This window comes from Carya illinoinensis, chromosome 9, assembly GCF_018687715.1.
Source record: "Carya illinoinensis cultivar Pawnee chromosome 9, C.illinoinensisPawnee_v1, whole genome shotgun sequence".
Classification (NCBI taxonomy): domain Eukaryota; kingdom Viridiplantae; phylum Streptophyta; class Magnoliopsida; order Fagales; family Juglandaceae; genus Carya; species Carya illinoinensis.
In genome coordinates, this window is record NC_056760.1 from 18,138,402 (window position 1) to 18,157,166 (window position 18,765).

Sequence of the window (18,765 nt, forward strand, 5' to 3'; positions counted from 1 at the left end):
GACCAAACCAAACCGAAATATATATATTTTATTTTATTTATATATATTATTAATATATTCTATATATATTATACACATTATAAAATTAACATAACATGAAATCTTAATTTTAGTATTTATTCTTTCTTGATATAAAATTACTCTTACACATGAATATTTTTTTTTATAAGTGACTCTTAAACATGGATATTAATATTAAGGTAATAATATGTTATTATTTATCCTTGTATATTACGTTACATACTTACATATATAATATGGCATAAGTATAATTATACTTTTGATATATATATCAATGCTGAATACATATTTTATAAGTATATTTTTACACATTTTTGTGGTTATATGTATGGTGTTTTTGAAAATAATGTTTCGGGCTCTCTCATATTTGGGGTAAAGTAAAATTTCATTTCGTTCAAAAAAGTCAACTAGCTCAACGAAAAATCCTAAAACCAAATCACACCTATAAAATCGAATTGAACGAGACCGAAATCGAAATAACTAAAAGTTTTAATTTTCTAGACGAGTGGTAGGTGCATGGACTGTTTTAGTGAAGCACAACCACTCTTATTTATTTAAATTGGTTCGATTTTAAAATATGTCTAAAACCACACCGAACTAATTACACCCCTACATTTGGATAAAAGTTACAACATACCAAGATTTTAACCATTACGGTTATTCCTTTTCACCTAGTATATATAATTAATAATGCATCTATAATCCGGTGGGCCGTTACCTAGTATATATAATATATATTATCATACGTGTACGTCTTGTCACGTGGGACATTAAATTCCAACACACCATACTTGATCATTGTAATTTATAAGAAGCTACAATAATATCGCTAGATCAAGCTAGCACAAGTTTTTCTTATGAGAAATGCTATATATACAAAGAGGGTGCAGAAAAATAAATCTACAAATTGATATATTTCATGTGACCCGTTAAATTTATTTTACAATAAAAATAACTTTACAATCTGATGTATTGTATCAAGTCACATCAGTTTGTGGCGGATTTACTTTTTTGTAATCGTTTTGTAATTAAAGTATTTCTCTTTTCTTATATATCCTCTCGTAGGTGTAATATCGGATACCATGCAAAGGAAATTTCATGAAATGTCCTTCGTGCTAAATTTTATCATTTCAATTCATGCATATTCGATGTGACATACGAAACTTCTACAAACATGTCACGTAAAACAAGCAATCTAGCTAGCAAGAAAAATTCTGTCGTGAGCACCAAATATCATGCACAGCAGCACAAGACTCCGACTCTTTAATTTTGGTTTACCCTCAGAACTCTGTTTGATCTTTAAGAGGCAAACCCGTGGCAGCTCGAAAAGTACTATTTTAGAATTGAAATTATATTAAATTGTTTTTATAGAAAACTATTTATATTATGAAATTCATTGAAACTTTTTTTAAAAAAGCTACTCTGAAAAAAATCCACTTGGTGGTTCATAAACTGCCATATATCGTAAATTTGAAAAATAAAGGAAATGGGCCCTTTTTTCTAAAAAAATAATTCGATAGGACTAAATCTTGTGTATTATATTTGTATTATATTCTTAACATTGTCCCTCACGTGTGGATCAAATTCTCATTTAATGGATGGTCCAACACATGAAATATTTAATTAAATAGATTTGATATCATGTACAATCACTACCTTTTTTTGAAAAACTTAAGCTAATAGGAAAATATAGATTTAATTCACCACCCATAATATGTGATGTAATTGAATGATCTATTATCTATTATATGAGACCCTATCCAAGTACAAAGACAACTGTCAGATAGACCCAGATGGTTGGTTTTGGCCAAACCACAACCATGGAGATCAAAGAAAAATTGCAATCTCAAAGGACAGAATCATATACTTCTCTCTTACTTCAGACCTGACGAAGGCATCGCTTCCATCAAAAGCAACCCTAGCCTTCTAATCTTCTTCTGAAAGTAACATATTTTGGTTGTTAGAAAACAAGTCACTCCTTTTTTGCAGAAACAGAAAACAAACACATGCAAACTGTAATTGATTAAGAGATATCAACTAATTAAAGAATCATTAATTAATTATAACCCATGTTCAGATAATTGGTAGTAAATATATAATATGCATGGATGGTGGGTTGGCCAGCCGTGATATCCCAGGTCCCATGCCAGCTTCATTATTGTTAGGCAAACTGTAAGTTTCGCATTTATATTATAGCACAACCTTTTTTGATAAGTTATATTATAGCACAACCTATGACCAGGTGAGAAAGACGACGTAGGAAGGAGTCCATTTTCAGTTTCATCTGTCTGAGGGTATGATGGATCAAAGACTCAGATCCTCCTAACCCAGATGGTGCTCTTGATCCTCCTCCAGCTGCTTTGACTGAAAACCTTTCTAATCATCAACTTAATTTTAAGTTATTGACCCAAAAAATTAATCTGGCTACATCACTCATCACTCATTTAGGCATGCATGCTGTATTTACTATGAAATACATATATATGGCTAGCTAGCATATGCATGCGTCTGCAGATCCAAAGTACTCCAATCCGAATTATTCTTCCTTTTGCAACACCAAACCATGGTTTTTCTTGTCATTCAATTTACTACTGCTATGTATGATTTGTCCATAACCGTATATAGTCTTTAAGAGGTTGAAAAGGTTCACGGGTATTGAGGAAAGAAAAGAATTTGGAACTTTTATACAAGAGCATAAGGAACTTTTACTTTCTAGGACAATATCAACCTTTTCTGGGGAAACTTCGGATCTGTCTTTTCTTTTCTGTTACAAAGATACCCCATTTTCAGTATGCGCACCAAACAAACGGTAAGGATACTTCAATGGTAATACCATAAATGCCGCAAAGTAATACGCTGCCAAATCTAATAAGCACCTAAGCAGGCATAAAAAAGAAGAGTACGTTCCATGCAATGGAAAAGTATAGATTATGTAGAAAGCAAGTTCGATCTAAATATATTAGAAGAAACCAAAAAAAAAAAAAAGTAACAGAAAAGTTCAAGTTATCGTATCCCATTCAAGTTCATCAATCTTTTCAATTCCCGTGCATATATAGCCAAAGCATATAAGTATTGTATATCAAGCTCTCTAGCTTCCTTATTCAAAAAAAAATTTTTAAAAAAAAAAGCTCTGTAGCTGGCTAATCATTTAATGGCTAGGCACAGGCAAAATCCTAGTGCTTTTCCATTTTCTATTATTCTGGTTGTGGTCTTTCTCTCTAGCGGTTTGTTTGTGCATAATGTTGGTGCTGAAACTCGTGAGTATGTATCGGCTGTGGGTGATCCGGGAATGAGAAGGGATGGCCTGAGGTTGGCGATAGAGTCATGGAATCAATGCAACGAGGTTGGTGAAGAAGCTCCTGACATGGGCAGCCCGAGAGCTGCCGATTGCTTTGACTTATACAAGGCTTCTCCAACGGCAACAGGTTAGCATGCATTCCATTCTTCTGTTTTTACTTTTCCTTATGGCATGAAACTCTGTTAAGCAAAAAGAAGAAAGGGGCTAGATTGTTTCCTTTTAGTTAATCAGATCATCTTGTGTTTTGTGCAATAAATTGTTCAACTCTTGGTATAAAGGCTTTAAAGATAGAAAAGAAACTCTGGTTTGGTTTTTGCCAGTATATATCAGTCGATTTGTACTTGTACTTTTGTGGGTTTTATACGTGTGAGAGAGTGACACAGATTGTACTAGAAATCACAATTTTCTTTGAATTTTACGCATGAAGTGTGAGGACGTGCAATTTTGTGTACCTATGTATGTAATTGAGTTATGTAATGAACTTATAATATTATTATCTGGGTAGAGAACAACTGCTCCTTGTGCAAGTCCATGCCTTACATGTTGGTCCACAGAGTCATAGACAAAGACAACAATCTAGGGGTAGGAGACCCATTTCTTGGGATCCAACCAAAGGCCCTTTCCGATGTAGACCTTTACGCTGCTGAGAAAGAACTCTATCTGGGATCGAAATGTCAGGTTGAAGACACCCCAAATCCATGGCAATTTTGGATGATCATGCTCAAGAGTGGGAACATGGACACTTTTGCTGGAAGATGCCCTAAAAATGGCCATAAAGTTGGACCTTTCGGCCCTGACAACATATTTCCTTGCTTTGGAAAAGGTTGCATGAACCAACCAATGATTCATCATGATTATACCACATTGCAAGGGGCCGATAGGACAACTCTTAGGGGGAGGTTTTATGGGTCATGGGACTTGGATGCTAATTTGAGTAATGATTTGGTGGGAAATATATCTTATTATTCGGTAACTTGGGAAAAGGAACTTGGTGAGGGAAGTTGGGTTTTTCATCATCTCTTGAGGACTTCAACAAAGTATCCTTGGTTAATGCTTTACTTCAGATCCGATGCCACCTTTGGACTCTCTGGTGGATACCATTACCCAACCCGAGGAATGACCAAGATTGTAAGTATATTATTTACCTTTTACTATATTAATCTAGCTAGTTGAGCTAGCTAGCATTTCCCTTGAAATATTCATTTGTAGGCAGATTTGTAATTGAATTCTGTTTTTGTTCCATTAAACCCCATGATCATTTTCTAAAGAGAACTACTACATACAAAAAGAGACTACACAAAAGTAAATACACAAACTGACATACCTTCACGTGATGCATTAGATCTACTTTACATTAAAAACAACTTTACAATTAGATGTATTGTATCAAGCCACGTTAGTTTGTGGATTTACTTTTGTATAATCATTTTCTGGTTAAAATATTTTTCTTTTCTAAATAGTGAATTATAAATTTTGGAGTTGTACTTGCATGCCCATGTAAAAAGTGGTGGAAGCTAATTTTCAAGAGAAGTTCAAATTTTTGAATTTTAGATTTTTTAACATGATATGTCCATGGTATCTTCTATATCGGCTTGCAAATAAAATATTTCTAAAATTCGTACTTATATAGTAACATATTGGCATCCCCAAGTATATGTTTCACCTAAACTTTTTATGAGACATGCATATTGTACATGGGTAGGCCTCTTTGAAGATTCTCGCTGTATCATGCCCTTCTGTCAGCTTTCCTTAAGATTGAAACATCAATGGTATTAATTATTAGGTTTATATAGACTCAATATATGTACTACGCAGATCCCAGAATCACCAAATTTTAGAGTGAGATTCACCTTGAATGTGATCAAAGGTGGTGGTCCTAGCAGCCAGTTCTATCTAATGGACATTGGAAGTTGTTGGAAGAACAATGGCCAGCCTTGTGATGGCGATGTAACTTCAGATGTCACACGATACAGTGAAATGATCATAAATCCAAGCATAAAAGCATGGTGCCAGCCAGGAAAACTCGATGTCTGCCCACCTTACCACACTTTCCCCAATGGGACACGCATTCATCGTAACGAAACTGCTCGCTTCCCTTATGAAGCTTATCACTTGTATTGCTCCCCAGGAAATGCAGAGCAGCTTGAGGCGCCTTATAGTTTGTGTGATCCATATAGCAATCCTCAGCCTCAGGAGATATTGCAGATTTTGCCACACCCAGTTTGGGGTGACTATGGGTACCCTACTAAGCAAGGAGATGGTTGGATTGGGAAGCCAAGGGCGTGGGATCTTGATGTTGGAAGGTTGTCTCAATCACTCTACTTTTACCAGGTTTGATTTCCTACATTTTTCATCTCTCAGTTATATGGTGATCAACAAAGAGTTTAAAAGTTAAGCTAAAGAGCAATTTCAAACTAGAAATTTGTCAAACTTTTATTTTTCTATCAAGATTGAATTCATTGGATTTGGGAAAAAGGCAATGTGTCAAAAAATGTGCTTTTTCACTAAATTTGTTCCATTTTCTTATAGAACTGGAAGAATGGGAATGCTGGAATTCTCTTCGTGGTAATTGATTTTAGATGCTGAAAATAGCTAGAAAATTTTCATTGCAGGATCCAGGTACTCCACCAGCAAGAAGGCAGTGGAAGTCTGTTGATTTGGGAACTGAAATATTTAAAGACCCTGACCAAGTTGCTGAATGGACTGTTACTGACTTTGATATCCTTGTACCTGAGCAATGAAGGTATGCATGCTAGCTTTAACTCAAACCAATGAAGCTTACTTACAAGGTGATGAGTAGCTTTTACCCAAAGGGTGGAATTTTCATAGGACTTTTATTGTGTTCTTTACATTGAAATTTTTTTCTTTCGGCTAGCCAGTTAGCAACAAGATCCAAAGCTTGGGATCCCAGATTTTTTTATCAGAGCTGGAAAGAGTGAGATATAGAGCTCTACTTCTCAATTGAATATAGTCTTTCTTGGTTACAACAATGAGCTAAATTACCAGTTTCTTCCATTAATCAAGATGAAATGGAAATAAGCACATACTTCATCTATTTTACATCAATAATATATAAGTCCTTCTAATCCTCCCAACATATCTTGTCAGGCAAGTCTGTAATTGTTCCCCCCCCCCCCCGCCTAAGCTGTTGCAGAGGCTTGCCTTTTTTTATGTTTCTATTCTCTTCAGAGAATAAATAATCAGATTAAAACAAAACATGCTTAATAAAAACATGCCTTGATCATGTACACATTTCTTTGAGACTTCCTACAACTTTTTGGTTCAAATACTTAATTTACAATTTGGATAGATACAATTCGGAGATAGATAGCAATCTCTCTCTGAATTGTAGAATGAGTCAAAAAATTATAGCAATGCATGCCTTCCTCAGGCCCTGATCGATCCAAATCATTCCTTAAAACTATCTGAACGACCGGATTTCTCAAGTCAGTAAACATATATAATTTAGGAAGCATTAGCGGTTTGGGTAGTTTAGCTCATGATGTTACATACTTTCTACCTTCTTGAATGTTAATATATTCATAAGGTTAATGAAAAGTGTGATTCTTGGTAGGTTACACCCTATATAAAAGCCTCTAATTTGTCTTTATCCATTTCAAGCGAAGTTTCTGACGTTCCTTATAACTAATACACAAACATAAGGAAATTGATGTTCACTTAAAAGTTCTATTTTTTGAATAATGACTCAAGTACTTATGTTGACTTAGTGGACAGACCATTTGATAGAGATATCAATCCATGAGGGTGTTTGGTTTTTGTATTCACAAGCAGAGACTCATGGTTGTGGTCGTGGGTCCAAAGTCAAAGACCCATAGCCACTTTAAAGAAGATGAAGAAGAAGGAGAAGGAGATGAAGACAGAGAAGAAGGGAAAATGGGAGAATTAAAAAAAATAAAAATAAAAAAGGTTCGGCGGTCGGGTGAGTAGGTAAACCAACCCGCCAACTTATTGTCTATCGTCTGCTGTCATGATTAACATATCTTTGACATCCATATAATTGCAAAGAACCTGTCATGACGCCTTTCGTTTCATATATAAATTTGAAAGGACGTTCTTAATGCTAAGATAACAACAAATATAAATATATATATATATATATATATATCAAATGGACGTTCTTAATGCTAAGATAACAAAAAATAAATATATATATATACATGTCTTTTACCAGGTTAAACCCAGGACCCGTGTAACGCCCGCACATCATAGGTTATTTACATTTCTCTGCCAATTCCAGCAGTCAAGAAACATAAAATATATTGTAACTGCATATAGTTATACAGTTACAATTTGTCCTGCATTTCCTATGCCAATGCCTTGCACAGGCCAACCATTGATGAGCGCAAGTGTCTAAAATGAATAACAAGCAAAACTGCAACCAATCATACAAGGCTTCAATTGACTGAATAGAAGAAGGCCTAACAATATAAACGATTTCCCATTAAGAAAAAATTATATATTTAATAGAGCTGCACGATCTAATTTATTTCCTACAATTTCTCATCACCTATAAATCATACTTTTATTCAATGATAACGGATTTGACAAAGAAACTGACCTAGTAAACAGTAGGAACCTCTCTACACATTAATAATGCAAATGAGGTGGCACGATCTATCCTTCCAAGCCATCCAAAATTCTGTTCTTTGTATCATCTCGGAGACTTAGTTGAGAGACATTTTCCACAGGAAACAAGCTTCAGCAATGAATGTGGCTTTCGTGTCCTGATTTTCAAACGTGAAAGCTGCAGATGCCAACGCACATAAGCACCATCCTCAAGTAATCATTATCTAACTATTTATCATACTGCAATTGAACTTGAATAAAAAAGGAAAAAACTATTGATCTTAATGCATAATTTAACCAACTTACCAATTAATATATACAACTAGAGAAATCTTGTAAAGACAATAATGGGGAAGTCTTATCAAAGCAAGCTCGGAAATGACTGGCACTAGGTCCAACCAATTATAGAAAAAGCAAAACATGTAAGTACGTTCTTTTACATTAACATGATTTCCATTTTTTTTTTTTTTGCCATGCACTTGACCAAATATTTCTCAAAGAAAAGACAAATCCTAATATGGCCTTGAAAAACATGGAGCATAACTCTGGAAAGAACATGATACCTGAAAATTCTAACACACTTTAAATGAGGTAGCAACTAGCAACACCAAGTATAGGCATAGGCATAGGCATATTATTCAGAGAAGAAGGTAATTGGTGTTGGTTGAAGTATATTAGAATAGGCCGATAATACTCCAATTAAGCCCCCATAAAACACATTTATGAGTCTGGGTTTCTGAAATGAACAAGGGGGAAGGGTTGGCCTTTTGACAATTCTCCTAGCCTGCCTGATTGTAATTAATAAGCACAGCTGAGCACGAACAACTATGGGGTTAAGCATATCCATCATGCAATACACACCCAATTTCCTAAGGATTTTTCTACCTCGTGCCTTTTCAATTATCCCCTTTTTGCTATTATGTAGCTCTCAGTCGAAATAATCAAAACCATATATACCCTATGCACACTCAAGAAAGATGAGTATTAGGTACTAGATTACATGGTTAATTATGCAAGAGACAGCATGTTGAATTGGAATGAGAGGAAACTATCTACACTCCTAGGAGATATCAATTTTTTTCCATTAAAAGAGTCTACATCTTAAAAAACTTATCATAAGATCTTCCTGAATTCAATCAGGCAGTACCTTCCGACGAGTTACTCTTGTTGCTCTCCAGCAAAGTAAGCTTCTTGATCTAGGTTCCAGTCTCCTGTAAAAATAAGAATTTTAGAACCAAATCAAACTTTTTGTTTTATAAGTAAGAGGAATTTATTAATCAATAAATTAGGCATGGCCCAGGTACACAGGAAGTATACAAGAGATGAACCTAATTACAATCTAAACGCTGTAAAAAAACAGCATAAAAGTCATTAAAACTAATCCCATTCAATACAATAGCCGAAGCCAAAAGTAACAAAGTATGAAAGAAAAAGTCCCTAAACCCTCCCAATTCAAACTGAGACAGGAAAATGTTCGCAAGCATGCAAAATAATCTCTATACCAACTTCAACACCATATAGTTCCATTTTGGCTGGAGAAAACATGTAGCAGTTCTAGGAAACCCACCCCAAAATTTGGTTCACATATTAAGTATACTGATACTAAATTAAACATGAAAAAGAGAAGAAAGGTTCTGTTGTCTCTCCATAGGTAGGATGCCTTACTAGAAATTAAGCAGTCACGTTGTTAAAGAAGAATTTAAAATTGTTCAAACTCATTTGTCTAAATTTTTGTTCATGACGAGGAAAATATCCACATTTGCACTCCTTCATTTTGTTCCAGAAATGAGCAATCTCAAGATAAAACAGTTATCCGTTAGTTCTAAAATATATTTTTTCTAGCAAACTAAATATTTTGATCATAAGCCTATTACAATAACTTTGAAGTTAAGTAGGCATCTCTTTTGTTAATACATTTTCTATCTATCTACTCAACTCACAAGTGAAATTTACATCTCTTGCTTCTTTTCACTAACTTTCTAAGAATTGCTAAACTTCTGGCGCCCACTTAGAAGGGCTGTTTCTTGTATATACTGGGCTAGGCCAATTCTTTGAGTAATAAAGTTTTGTTTACCTATCAAAAAAAGAAAAAAAAAATTCTAAACTTTGGGCCTTTTTTCCAAAAATATTAGTTTTAACAATCAATCATGTCTGTTCTTTCTTTTTTAACGGAATACGATAATTTTTAAGATTAGGTGAATAAGATCAAGCTATAGGATGCTGAAACTACTGAATTGAGAAGATGAGATGGACCTTTGACGAGAAATTTCACATAACCAGAGTCCATTTTACACCGAGATCTAACAGTTTCATGTCCCTGCAATTAATGTTCCTTTCTATTGGTAAGTTACACTCACACCCTCAGGTTTTTCAATAAGTACATAAGATTTTATTAATAACTACACACGGTGAAACCCAAGCACGCAGGAAGTATACAAGAGTATGCCCTCAGAGTTTTGAACCAGTGGTCTCACGGTCCATTGGTTGGTGGAAAGAGGGGGGATGTGGGAGGGAGGAGCTACCAGATAATGTTCCAGTCATGTAAAGGTATCAAAGTTTTGTAGTTTAATTCTAGCAGTTAAATATGTTTGGTTGCTCTTAAAGGAAAAGTGAAATTAAAGAGTACTTTTTTATAGGCTAATCTTGAGAAAGAATACTGGAATTGCAGTACGTACAAATTTTCTTGTTCAAGCTTTTCAGCAATGGAAACTGCTCTGCGTTTTGACCATCCATTTCGCTGGGTACATCCTTCTGCCTGCTGAAGTACGTGGGCCAGAGACACCTTGCTTCTAACAAGGCTCTGGCTCTGAATTTGTTCCCCAATCTTTCTCCTTTGTGGGAGTGAATCCATGGTTGATTTCATTGAAGAAGCTGGCCTTTCTCCCACCCATGAAGCTCCCGAACCTCTTTTCCCAGATACTGCATGATTATCTGTGTGTTCATTATCTCTGGGTTCTCTAGGAGAAGTTGCTACTTCAACAATTTCACTCCTCCCCATTTGAGGATTGTCAGACTGTAAGAGCTGAGCTTGAGTGCTGACCCCATTTATATCTCTAATTTGAGATGGACCACCTTTGGAAGCTGGCAACATAAGAGGCACATGCACACCTGATCCTGAATCTTTGTTTAATTCACATCTCATTTCAATTGTCACTCGGGACCCAAGAACATTCTCAAATGCTTCTAAGATGTGCCGCCTATGTTTCTCTGCCCTAGATTTTGCCTGGTGTGAACTGAACATCATCTGCACAGTAGGGGCTGCAAGAAAAGGTGATTTAATTGGAGAAACAGTTAGACAATGCACAAGAAACAAATGTAGAAAAGCTAAGTCTTAAATTTCTTGATAGGTAGACGAGATGCATCTAATGGAATATATATCGCAAAAATCTACCATTCCAATTTGAAGAAGAGAAGTCCCACATATTCTATAATGGCATGCATCTAAGTTTAAATATGTAAATGAAAAATCAGAGATAAAAGCACTTTAGACAGAATGAACATGGTCTGACACCCACTGGATCAAAAAGTTATAAACAAACTTATAACCAATGTCATATAAGCGCTATGTGAAAGTAATTAGTATGCAAATTGGAGTACATTCATATATACACAAGAAATATTTTTACAATAATTTACCAACAGAGTTCCAGAAAGCATTTTACAAATCACAAGTCAGATTAACAAACTTAGAAAACATTAATAGCATGTAAAATAGAAAACTAAAAAACCTGAATTTCACGCGAGTGTGAAATGTAGACTATGGCCATGCAGATTTAAGATAAATGGATTTAAATATGTTAAGAAGATTGAACGAGAGTTTTGGTAACAAAAAAAACCATGCGGAGTACCTAAATGAGTGAATGGACAATCCTAAGTCCCACATCGGAAAGATATCACATATATAAGTGGTAATATAATATAATTGGGCTCAAATCCGTAGGCTTAAACTTTTGGGTTAAGTGATATTCTGATACATTATCTTTTCTTTTCTTTTCTTTTTATGAAGAGGAACCTCAGATACTGTACAAATGCAACATGTCTTTTTACCTGATTAAACCTCATACCCGCGTTATGCACCCCCATCACATGGATAAGGTAAATCATGAGTTTTATTTTTTTTTTTAACTTGTAAATCATTGGCTTTTCACTAATGTTACATGGCCCTTAGAAATTGTTTGAACCTTAAGACCTAGGGGGAGCATACCCCCAAGACCAATGCCCTTACCACTTAAGCCAGCCCTTAGGTGGGTTCTGAAGTATTAACTTATGGTCATGATCGATGACTTCCCAAGGTTTTTACCCTCATAATAAATCAGTTCTCTTGAATACTGTTAGGGAGGGCATTTCATTTAATACGAGTTGCTGGAAAATTTAACATTAATTCCATTTTTGAGTTTCCAATTTGGTGCAGGTTCTGTGTTTTCACAAGTCAAATGATCCATAAGAGTTTTCAAGCTCCCAGGCACTAAGAGTTTTCATATACCGCATTAAAAGGAAAAAAAGGAAAACACGGAGAATTTTGAAAACACATTCTGATACCGTGAACACTAATCATAGCACTTGTAAATGTATTGAATGCATAATTGGGTATACCTGCACCAAAACTGACTGAGATCAGCTTCCCTTCTTGATACAAAAACTCCTTTACACCATTGATTTGTATTTTTTCAAGCACCTCCAACCAGATGTCTTCAATTCCTCCGTGGCTTTTACCAGAAATCTGCCTGCCAGTTATCCCAGTCATGTCAGCGGCATGTGCAGATGTCTGTTGATGAGCCATACCAGTCCCAACATATCTTTTTCTGTCTAAACTAATACCCTGAAGCGTACCATTTTGATAGGTATCAGCAGAACTTCCAGCATGGAAATTTTCTACCCTCACATTTGTTGACAAGCCTCTCCCCTTAGTGGACATCTCGGAAAACTCACCCATTCTCCTGGTTGAATCTCTTCCACCCACATTATCCAGGGCCATGGGACTGTGATTAAAACTAGTGTCTGCAGAAGTAGGTAGCATGTACTGCTGATCAGGAGCAAGTTGAAGCATTGCAGCTGTTAGCCATGTTAATTTGTCATTTGACATCCTTAGCTGTTTTTCAGCCTCAGATAGAGTTTTCAAAGCTTGGCGCAGCTTTTCCATATCTTCTTTGGATACTGCAACCAATATGAACACAGATTGAACGGGAATCAGAAAGGCCACAAGAAAATTTGGCATTCACAAATTTAAAGAGGAAGGTTAAAACAGCATTATTTAACACAAGAAAGGGTTCTCCATGATTTCGTAAAAGAATGAGGTGAAGAAAAGAACAATGATTTTATAAATGAATCACATGATACAGATATACACGATACAGATGTAAGTCACACATGCTCAGATATAAAGACCTGCAGAGGGCTTATATAATCAGCATCACAGAAACTAGTAAATAAGTAGATGAATTAGCAGAATTTTAATAATTGGGAAAATTTTTACTCACAGGGTTGTCGCCGAAAGAACTTCCTTCTAAACCTTTCCTTCTTGAAGTCGTAACTACCAGCAAGTATATCAGTAATAACTGTAGCAAGCTGTGACATCAAAGCTAATGGCTCCACACCAGTTTCCATTATTACTCTCAAATTCTTCACTGTATTAACTGTGTCAGCCGATAGTGCTAAATCAAGAAGATCAACCAATTTCTCATCTGAGATAAGCCCAACCTAGAAAAAGACTTAACTTTTAGTTGCTATGCAATAGGAAAGAATTTCCTGTATACCATTGATACAATAATTATAAATGACATCTAACACCAATAAGGTGCTCGAAAGAAAGCACATAGAAAGAAAGTAAAACCAGATAGGGAATAAATAAGACACCCAGATATATATTACAGAAGTTGCTACACGTATGACTTACACAGTACTCAGACATAATTATCCTAGTTAGGGTGAACATATCGGCACAAGTAACAAGAATATGAGCACCTGAACTAGCTCTACTAAAAGCATTCTTAGGAATGTAGACAAAAAGGAGAATAGCCATATAACCTGCAATGCTTCAAAAATCTGGAAATAAAAAGAGGATAAGGGACGTTAGAGGCCAAGACATGAAGTCACCCTTGTGGATAATAAGACAACAGTGTGCAACCAAAGGAAAGGTGCTTATCCATGCTAAATTAACTGGAATATCTTTTTCTAAGGTGAATACTGGCCAGGGCTTCTAGAGATATAAGGGGAAATAATTATATAGGATACCAATAAGTATGCCGTACAGCAGATACACCTTTTCGGATACACCTATTTTTTAGGTATATCAGATATAGCAAACAACTTCTTTTTTTTTTATAAGTTAGTAAACAACTTAGAGTGAAACCTTTTTTCTTTTGTCATGATAAGTACAGCTAAAAGTAAAATCAAAATCTATAAACCACTATACATGCCCATAGGGTAACAAGTTAAGATTTTGTGGAGGGTATTAGATTTAAAATCTGTTCATTTAATTACTCTTCTCATGTTTATATTAGAAATGCATTAAACATACGCATAAAAGGTGCATATGCGTACAAGGTTCTAAAAAATGCAATTGATATATAATAAGTAAAAATATCATATTACAGAAGAAAAACTAACTTTGTTAATATAAGTATTCATATACATTCATTTCTTATAATAATTTTGTTAATATAGACATAAAGACTAAACAATTTAATCTTAACCTATTAACACGCATCATAGTTAATTTTCCTACCAGTTTTGTGGTAAGAAACACCTATGACGGCACAATGATTTCATTGGCATCATTGTACCACATCAATGATGCCCCACATCATTGTACCATAAGAATCTATGATCCATCATGAAAATGCACATCATTATACCCACAAAAAACTACGCATTGTGTCCTTGAAACGATGTTTTCTTATTTCTAAATCCTCATGAGCATGACATGATAAAAAAAAAGTTCCTAAATTCTAGATGTATGCTAAACACTGATAACTGTTATATGTCAAAATTTAGCCTTGAAATCTCTACATATAAATTCAAGCACAAAGATAGAATTCTCATTTCCTTTGGTCCCTAATAGAAAAGAATCGGCCAACCAAAAAAGAATAAAGTACCATGTCTGAAAGCTTGTGTAAACATTTTGAAAGAATCATCATAATTCATCAAATGATGAATCGTACATGTTAGCTGTTAAACTTTAATAATTAAACTTCCTAAGGGAAAATTAGTACAGGAAAGAGGTACTTCCTAAATGCATAGCTCCCAAACTTATTAAGATCATCTGTTCAAGATAAAAGAAATCATGTTCCGACATTGTGATTAAGGAAGTGAGCATGACAAGCCACCAGCTATAGGAAAAGATAAATGAAGATCCTGATATCTAATTGCTCATTTGATGTCAATAAAATCTTACGTTGGTAGCAAAAAATCATAGGTTGGAATTTTTCAAGATGATAAATAGTGACAAACAAACAGTAAATCATTCTGATTCTGCTGGAGAAAGAGGAAGTGAAAAAGAACTTACCAGTTCCTGAACCAGAGGAACAGATATTCTCTGCCCAAGCAAACTCAATTGCTCAAGTGTCATCTCAGCATCCCTCAATGATCCATCAGATCTTGATGCGATGAGTTTTAGTGCATCCTTATCAATTTCCAAATATTCTTTGGTGGCAATCCACTGCAAAGTATAGATAATATCTGCATCCTTCAACTTTGGGAAAAAGAATTTCTGGCATCTGGATATGATTATATGAGGCAAAACATCAAGACTTGAACTGACGAGGACAAAAACCACACGTCTGGGAGCTCGATCAATGACCTTTGATATGGCACTCCAGCAATCAGGGGACAAAGTATCACAGTCATCAAAGATAAAAACTCTATACTGTGATGGCAGCTGGGAAACAATCATATTGTCCAATAAATCCATAATCCTCTCAAAGTCAAAATTACCGACTGGACCAACTTCCCTTATGTTTCTACTCCTACCCATGTCATGTGCAATGCATGAATTGCAAAGTCCACAAGGTTTAGGATGTTCTGAAGACTGACAATTCAAAGCTCTAGCAAATATGCGGGCACAGGAAGTTTTACCAGTGCCATGAGGTCCATAAAACACATATAGCAACCCAACCTTCCTTTTCGTGACAGCATTTGAAAGAGCTTGTGCAACCAAATTCTGTCCCACCAGATCCCTGAAGGTTCTCGGCATGTACTTTTGTGTCAGGCTCTTGTGTTGACTGTTGCGATAGCCTCTCAATTTTCGTTGAGCACGAGATCGAGCTTCAGAGACAAGGTCAGAATCAGTATCATGCTTGTATAAATTATCAGAAAAAATTCCAAGTTCTCCAGAATAGTCACGGATCCAACCAGCACGTTCAGTGCTTTCCTGGGATCCAGATGCCTCGATTAGCAGAGGTACTGCCTCTGCAGCAGATCTTGTGGATGAGGTTGAGTAGTCTGATGGCATTGGCATGTCAGACATTTCTCTCCCATGGGCAGTTGAACCTCCTTTCTTTAACCTTGAGTCTGACAAACCACAAGAAAAACTTCTTCCAGCCATGTCAAGAATATTTTTACCTCTGTGATGAATTATTGACCAATTCCAAGGAATCCCACACCCATTTCTTGGAGCCCTAGTGACATTTGTATCAACCAATTCGTCTTCCCTCTCTTCCATGTAAGACTTGGGATGGCTTGATCCCTGAGCTAACGTATTAGATGCCACAGACAACTCATTCTGAGCTCCAATATCTCTTGAAGCTGTAGTAGCTCGAGTTCTTCTAGCGCCACGAAACTTGCGCCTTTTAACTCTACTTAACCCACTGCAGTACCCAGGAATGCTGGTTTGTGGCTCCCCAACGGGTTTTTCTGGTCGTGAATGTTCTCCACGAAGACGGATGTTAGAAGACACTACATCATCACTATCCATTTGAACGTCATTCAACTGCTCAGAAAGGGTCTTTAATGGAACATTTCCAATATGCTTTCCCCTTTGTTTACTCCTTCTACCTTTAGATTCAAAGTTCCCCAACACAACATCATGAGTCAAATCATTACCACCTTGATCAAGTGGAGGCTCCTCATTGCCACCCAAAATATCACTCCTATAACTCTTCCGGGTAGATTCCTCTCTCCCAACTCTTCTACTGTTCCCAACTCCACTCTTGTTACTATGTTCACTGACTGCCGCTATGCCATCATTAACCCCACCAACCTCACCAAGAGCAACTTTTGATGTGGCTAAACTTGCTGAGGGTTGTGTGCTTCCCAACACTCTCCTAGCTTTCCTCCGAGGCTCAATGCCTATAGAACTTCTCCCCTCCCGAAGCATGTCATTTTCACCCTTATTTTGGAGTAGATCAACAATGGAAGGTGAATGCCATGAGGGAGGACTTGCAGAAGGGTCCCTGAGAGATCTTGACCTCTGAAGGACTACAAGGTCCCTCATAACGGACCTATCAGCTAATATGGGGCTATGCTTATGCATATGGTTCTTTAAGTGAATACAATTCGTCAAATGGACGTGGTTGCGTAGATGATCACTAATATCACCATTTGCATCCTTAAGAATCCTATCGCGGACAGCTCTGGTCATGTTCAGAACAGTAATGCATCCAATAGCAGAATCACTTTAGAAGTAAGGAAACGAGTTAAAGTATATGGCATTTCTTGTTAAAGGAACGTTTCCAATCTTCGCAATTATGGCATTACAAGAGAAAAAATCCTTAACACCCACCAACGATATACTGATGGCACAGCAAAGCACGCGACAATGCCCGAATTCAAGAAATTAGAGGTCGCCCAGCACCTATTGTCCAGTACAGCAACCCCATCTCCAGAAATAATCCAAACTTTCCCCCGAGTACAACAAAGAGTTCAAAGCGAATCATTTCTCACTCAATGGCATGAAATTAAACCCACAACAAAAGAAGAGAGCTCAAAAAGTTCAAGCTTTAAAGCACCAACCCAAATGCCAGACCACAAGAAGCAGCACTAGCCAAAACAAAACACCACGCGGCACCTGAGCTCCAATGCATGAAATCAAATAGGACAAACCTAACTTTGAGCTTTCAACATGCAAAACTCAGAACAGAACAAACTAAAAACCCCACGTTTCCAAATCTCAGCAGCAATCATTTTTTTGCTCTGAAACCCTTAGAGATTACGGATTTTGACATAACGGGGGGGAGAATCAGAAATGGCCGTAAGATAGAAAATGAACTTGATGTAACATCACATAAAGGGAACAAAAAAGAAAGAGGAGAAGGAGCAAAAAGCAAGAAGGCAAACACTTCAATCACCTGAATCAGAAAGGCAAAGCAAAGTCCCGGATCTTTCACCAAGCTTCACATGCACTTCACGAGGCCTTATTTCAAAGAAAACAATAGTCCCACAGAGAGAGAGAGAGAGGAGTAAAAATAGTAACTTGAGAGAGAGGGGGGAGGAATATGGGGTGAGATCCGTTACAGACAGACACACAGAGGCCTCTGTGAAGAAGGGACACACTGCAAGAAAAGCGGTTTGTCCGTTTGCTGAAGCATGCAAATAAATAATATACTTTTGTCTTTGAATTTAATGTAATTGTTTTCTTTTCAATTTTTGGGAACAAAATCGTCCTATTTTGTACAAAAGGAAAATATAAAATCATGAAGGTTTTGAATGTTGGGGAACTACCACCTCCCTTCCGTTGAATTTTCCCCTTTCTTTGTTCGCATAGGGTTGGACTTTTTTGGAAGCCTATGCAAAAAGAAGGAATTTCTTTACGATTTATAAAAAAACAGAAGAAAAACATATGAAGTTCTTTATTCAAAAAAATAAAAATAAAAATGAAAAAAGAAAAAATGAGTGGGATTAATGGTCCCTTAAACAGCAAGGGA

The 18,765-nt window shown here is 36.2% G+C and overlaps 2 protein-coding genes across 6 annotated transcripts; one reads left to right on the top strand and one right to left on the bottom strand.

The window, feature by feature from the left end:
• Positions 1-1,786: 1,786 nt before the first annotated feature.
• LOC122275690 (protein STICHEL-like 3) lies at positions 1,787-18,412 on the bottom strand. 5 transcript variants are annotated; one of them, XR_006228631.1, is made up of 7 exons: positions 15,411-18,412; positions 13,384-13,603; positions 12,500-13,060; positions 10,582-11,164; positions 9,054-9,117; positions 7,899-8,084; positions 1,787-1,958 (listed from the first exon to the last, which is right to left on the bottom strand). XR_006228631.1 is itself a non-coding variant. In XM_043084845.1 (7 exons), the coding sequence occupies exons 2-7, from the start codon at positions 17,481-17,483 to the stop codon at positions 7,992-7,994; spliced, it is 3,594 nt and encodes a 1,197-aa protein (XP_042940779.1). In that variant the 5' UTR covers positions 17,484-17,909; positions 18,190-18,412; the 3' UTR covers positions 7,760-7,991. The 5 variants fall into 5 exon arrangements, 1 of the variants encoding a protein (XP_042940779.1); XR_006228632.1 differs by lacking the exon at positions 1,787-1,958 and adding an exon at positions 7,419-7,690; XR_006228629.1 differs by lacking the exon at positions 1,787-1,958 and adding an exon at positions 7,419-7,712.
• LOC122275692 lies at positions 2,682-7,404 on the top strand. Its single transcript, XM_043084846.1, has 5 exons — positions 2,682-3,446; positions 3,825-4,447; positions 5,135-5,650; positions 5,932-6,062; positions 7,112-7,404. The coding sequence occupies exons 1-4, from the start codon at positions 3,173-3,175 to the stop codon at positions 6,058-6,060; spliced, it is 1,542 nt and encodes a 513-aa protein (XP_042940780.1). The 5' UTR covers positions 2,682-3,172; the 3' UTR covers positions 6,061-6,062; positions 7,112-7,404.
• Positions 18,413-18,765: the final 353 nt, after the last annotated feature.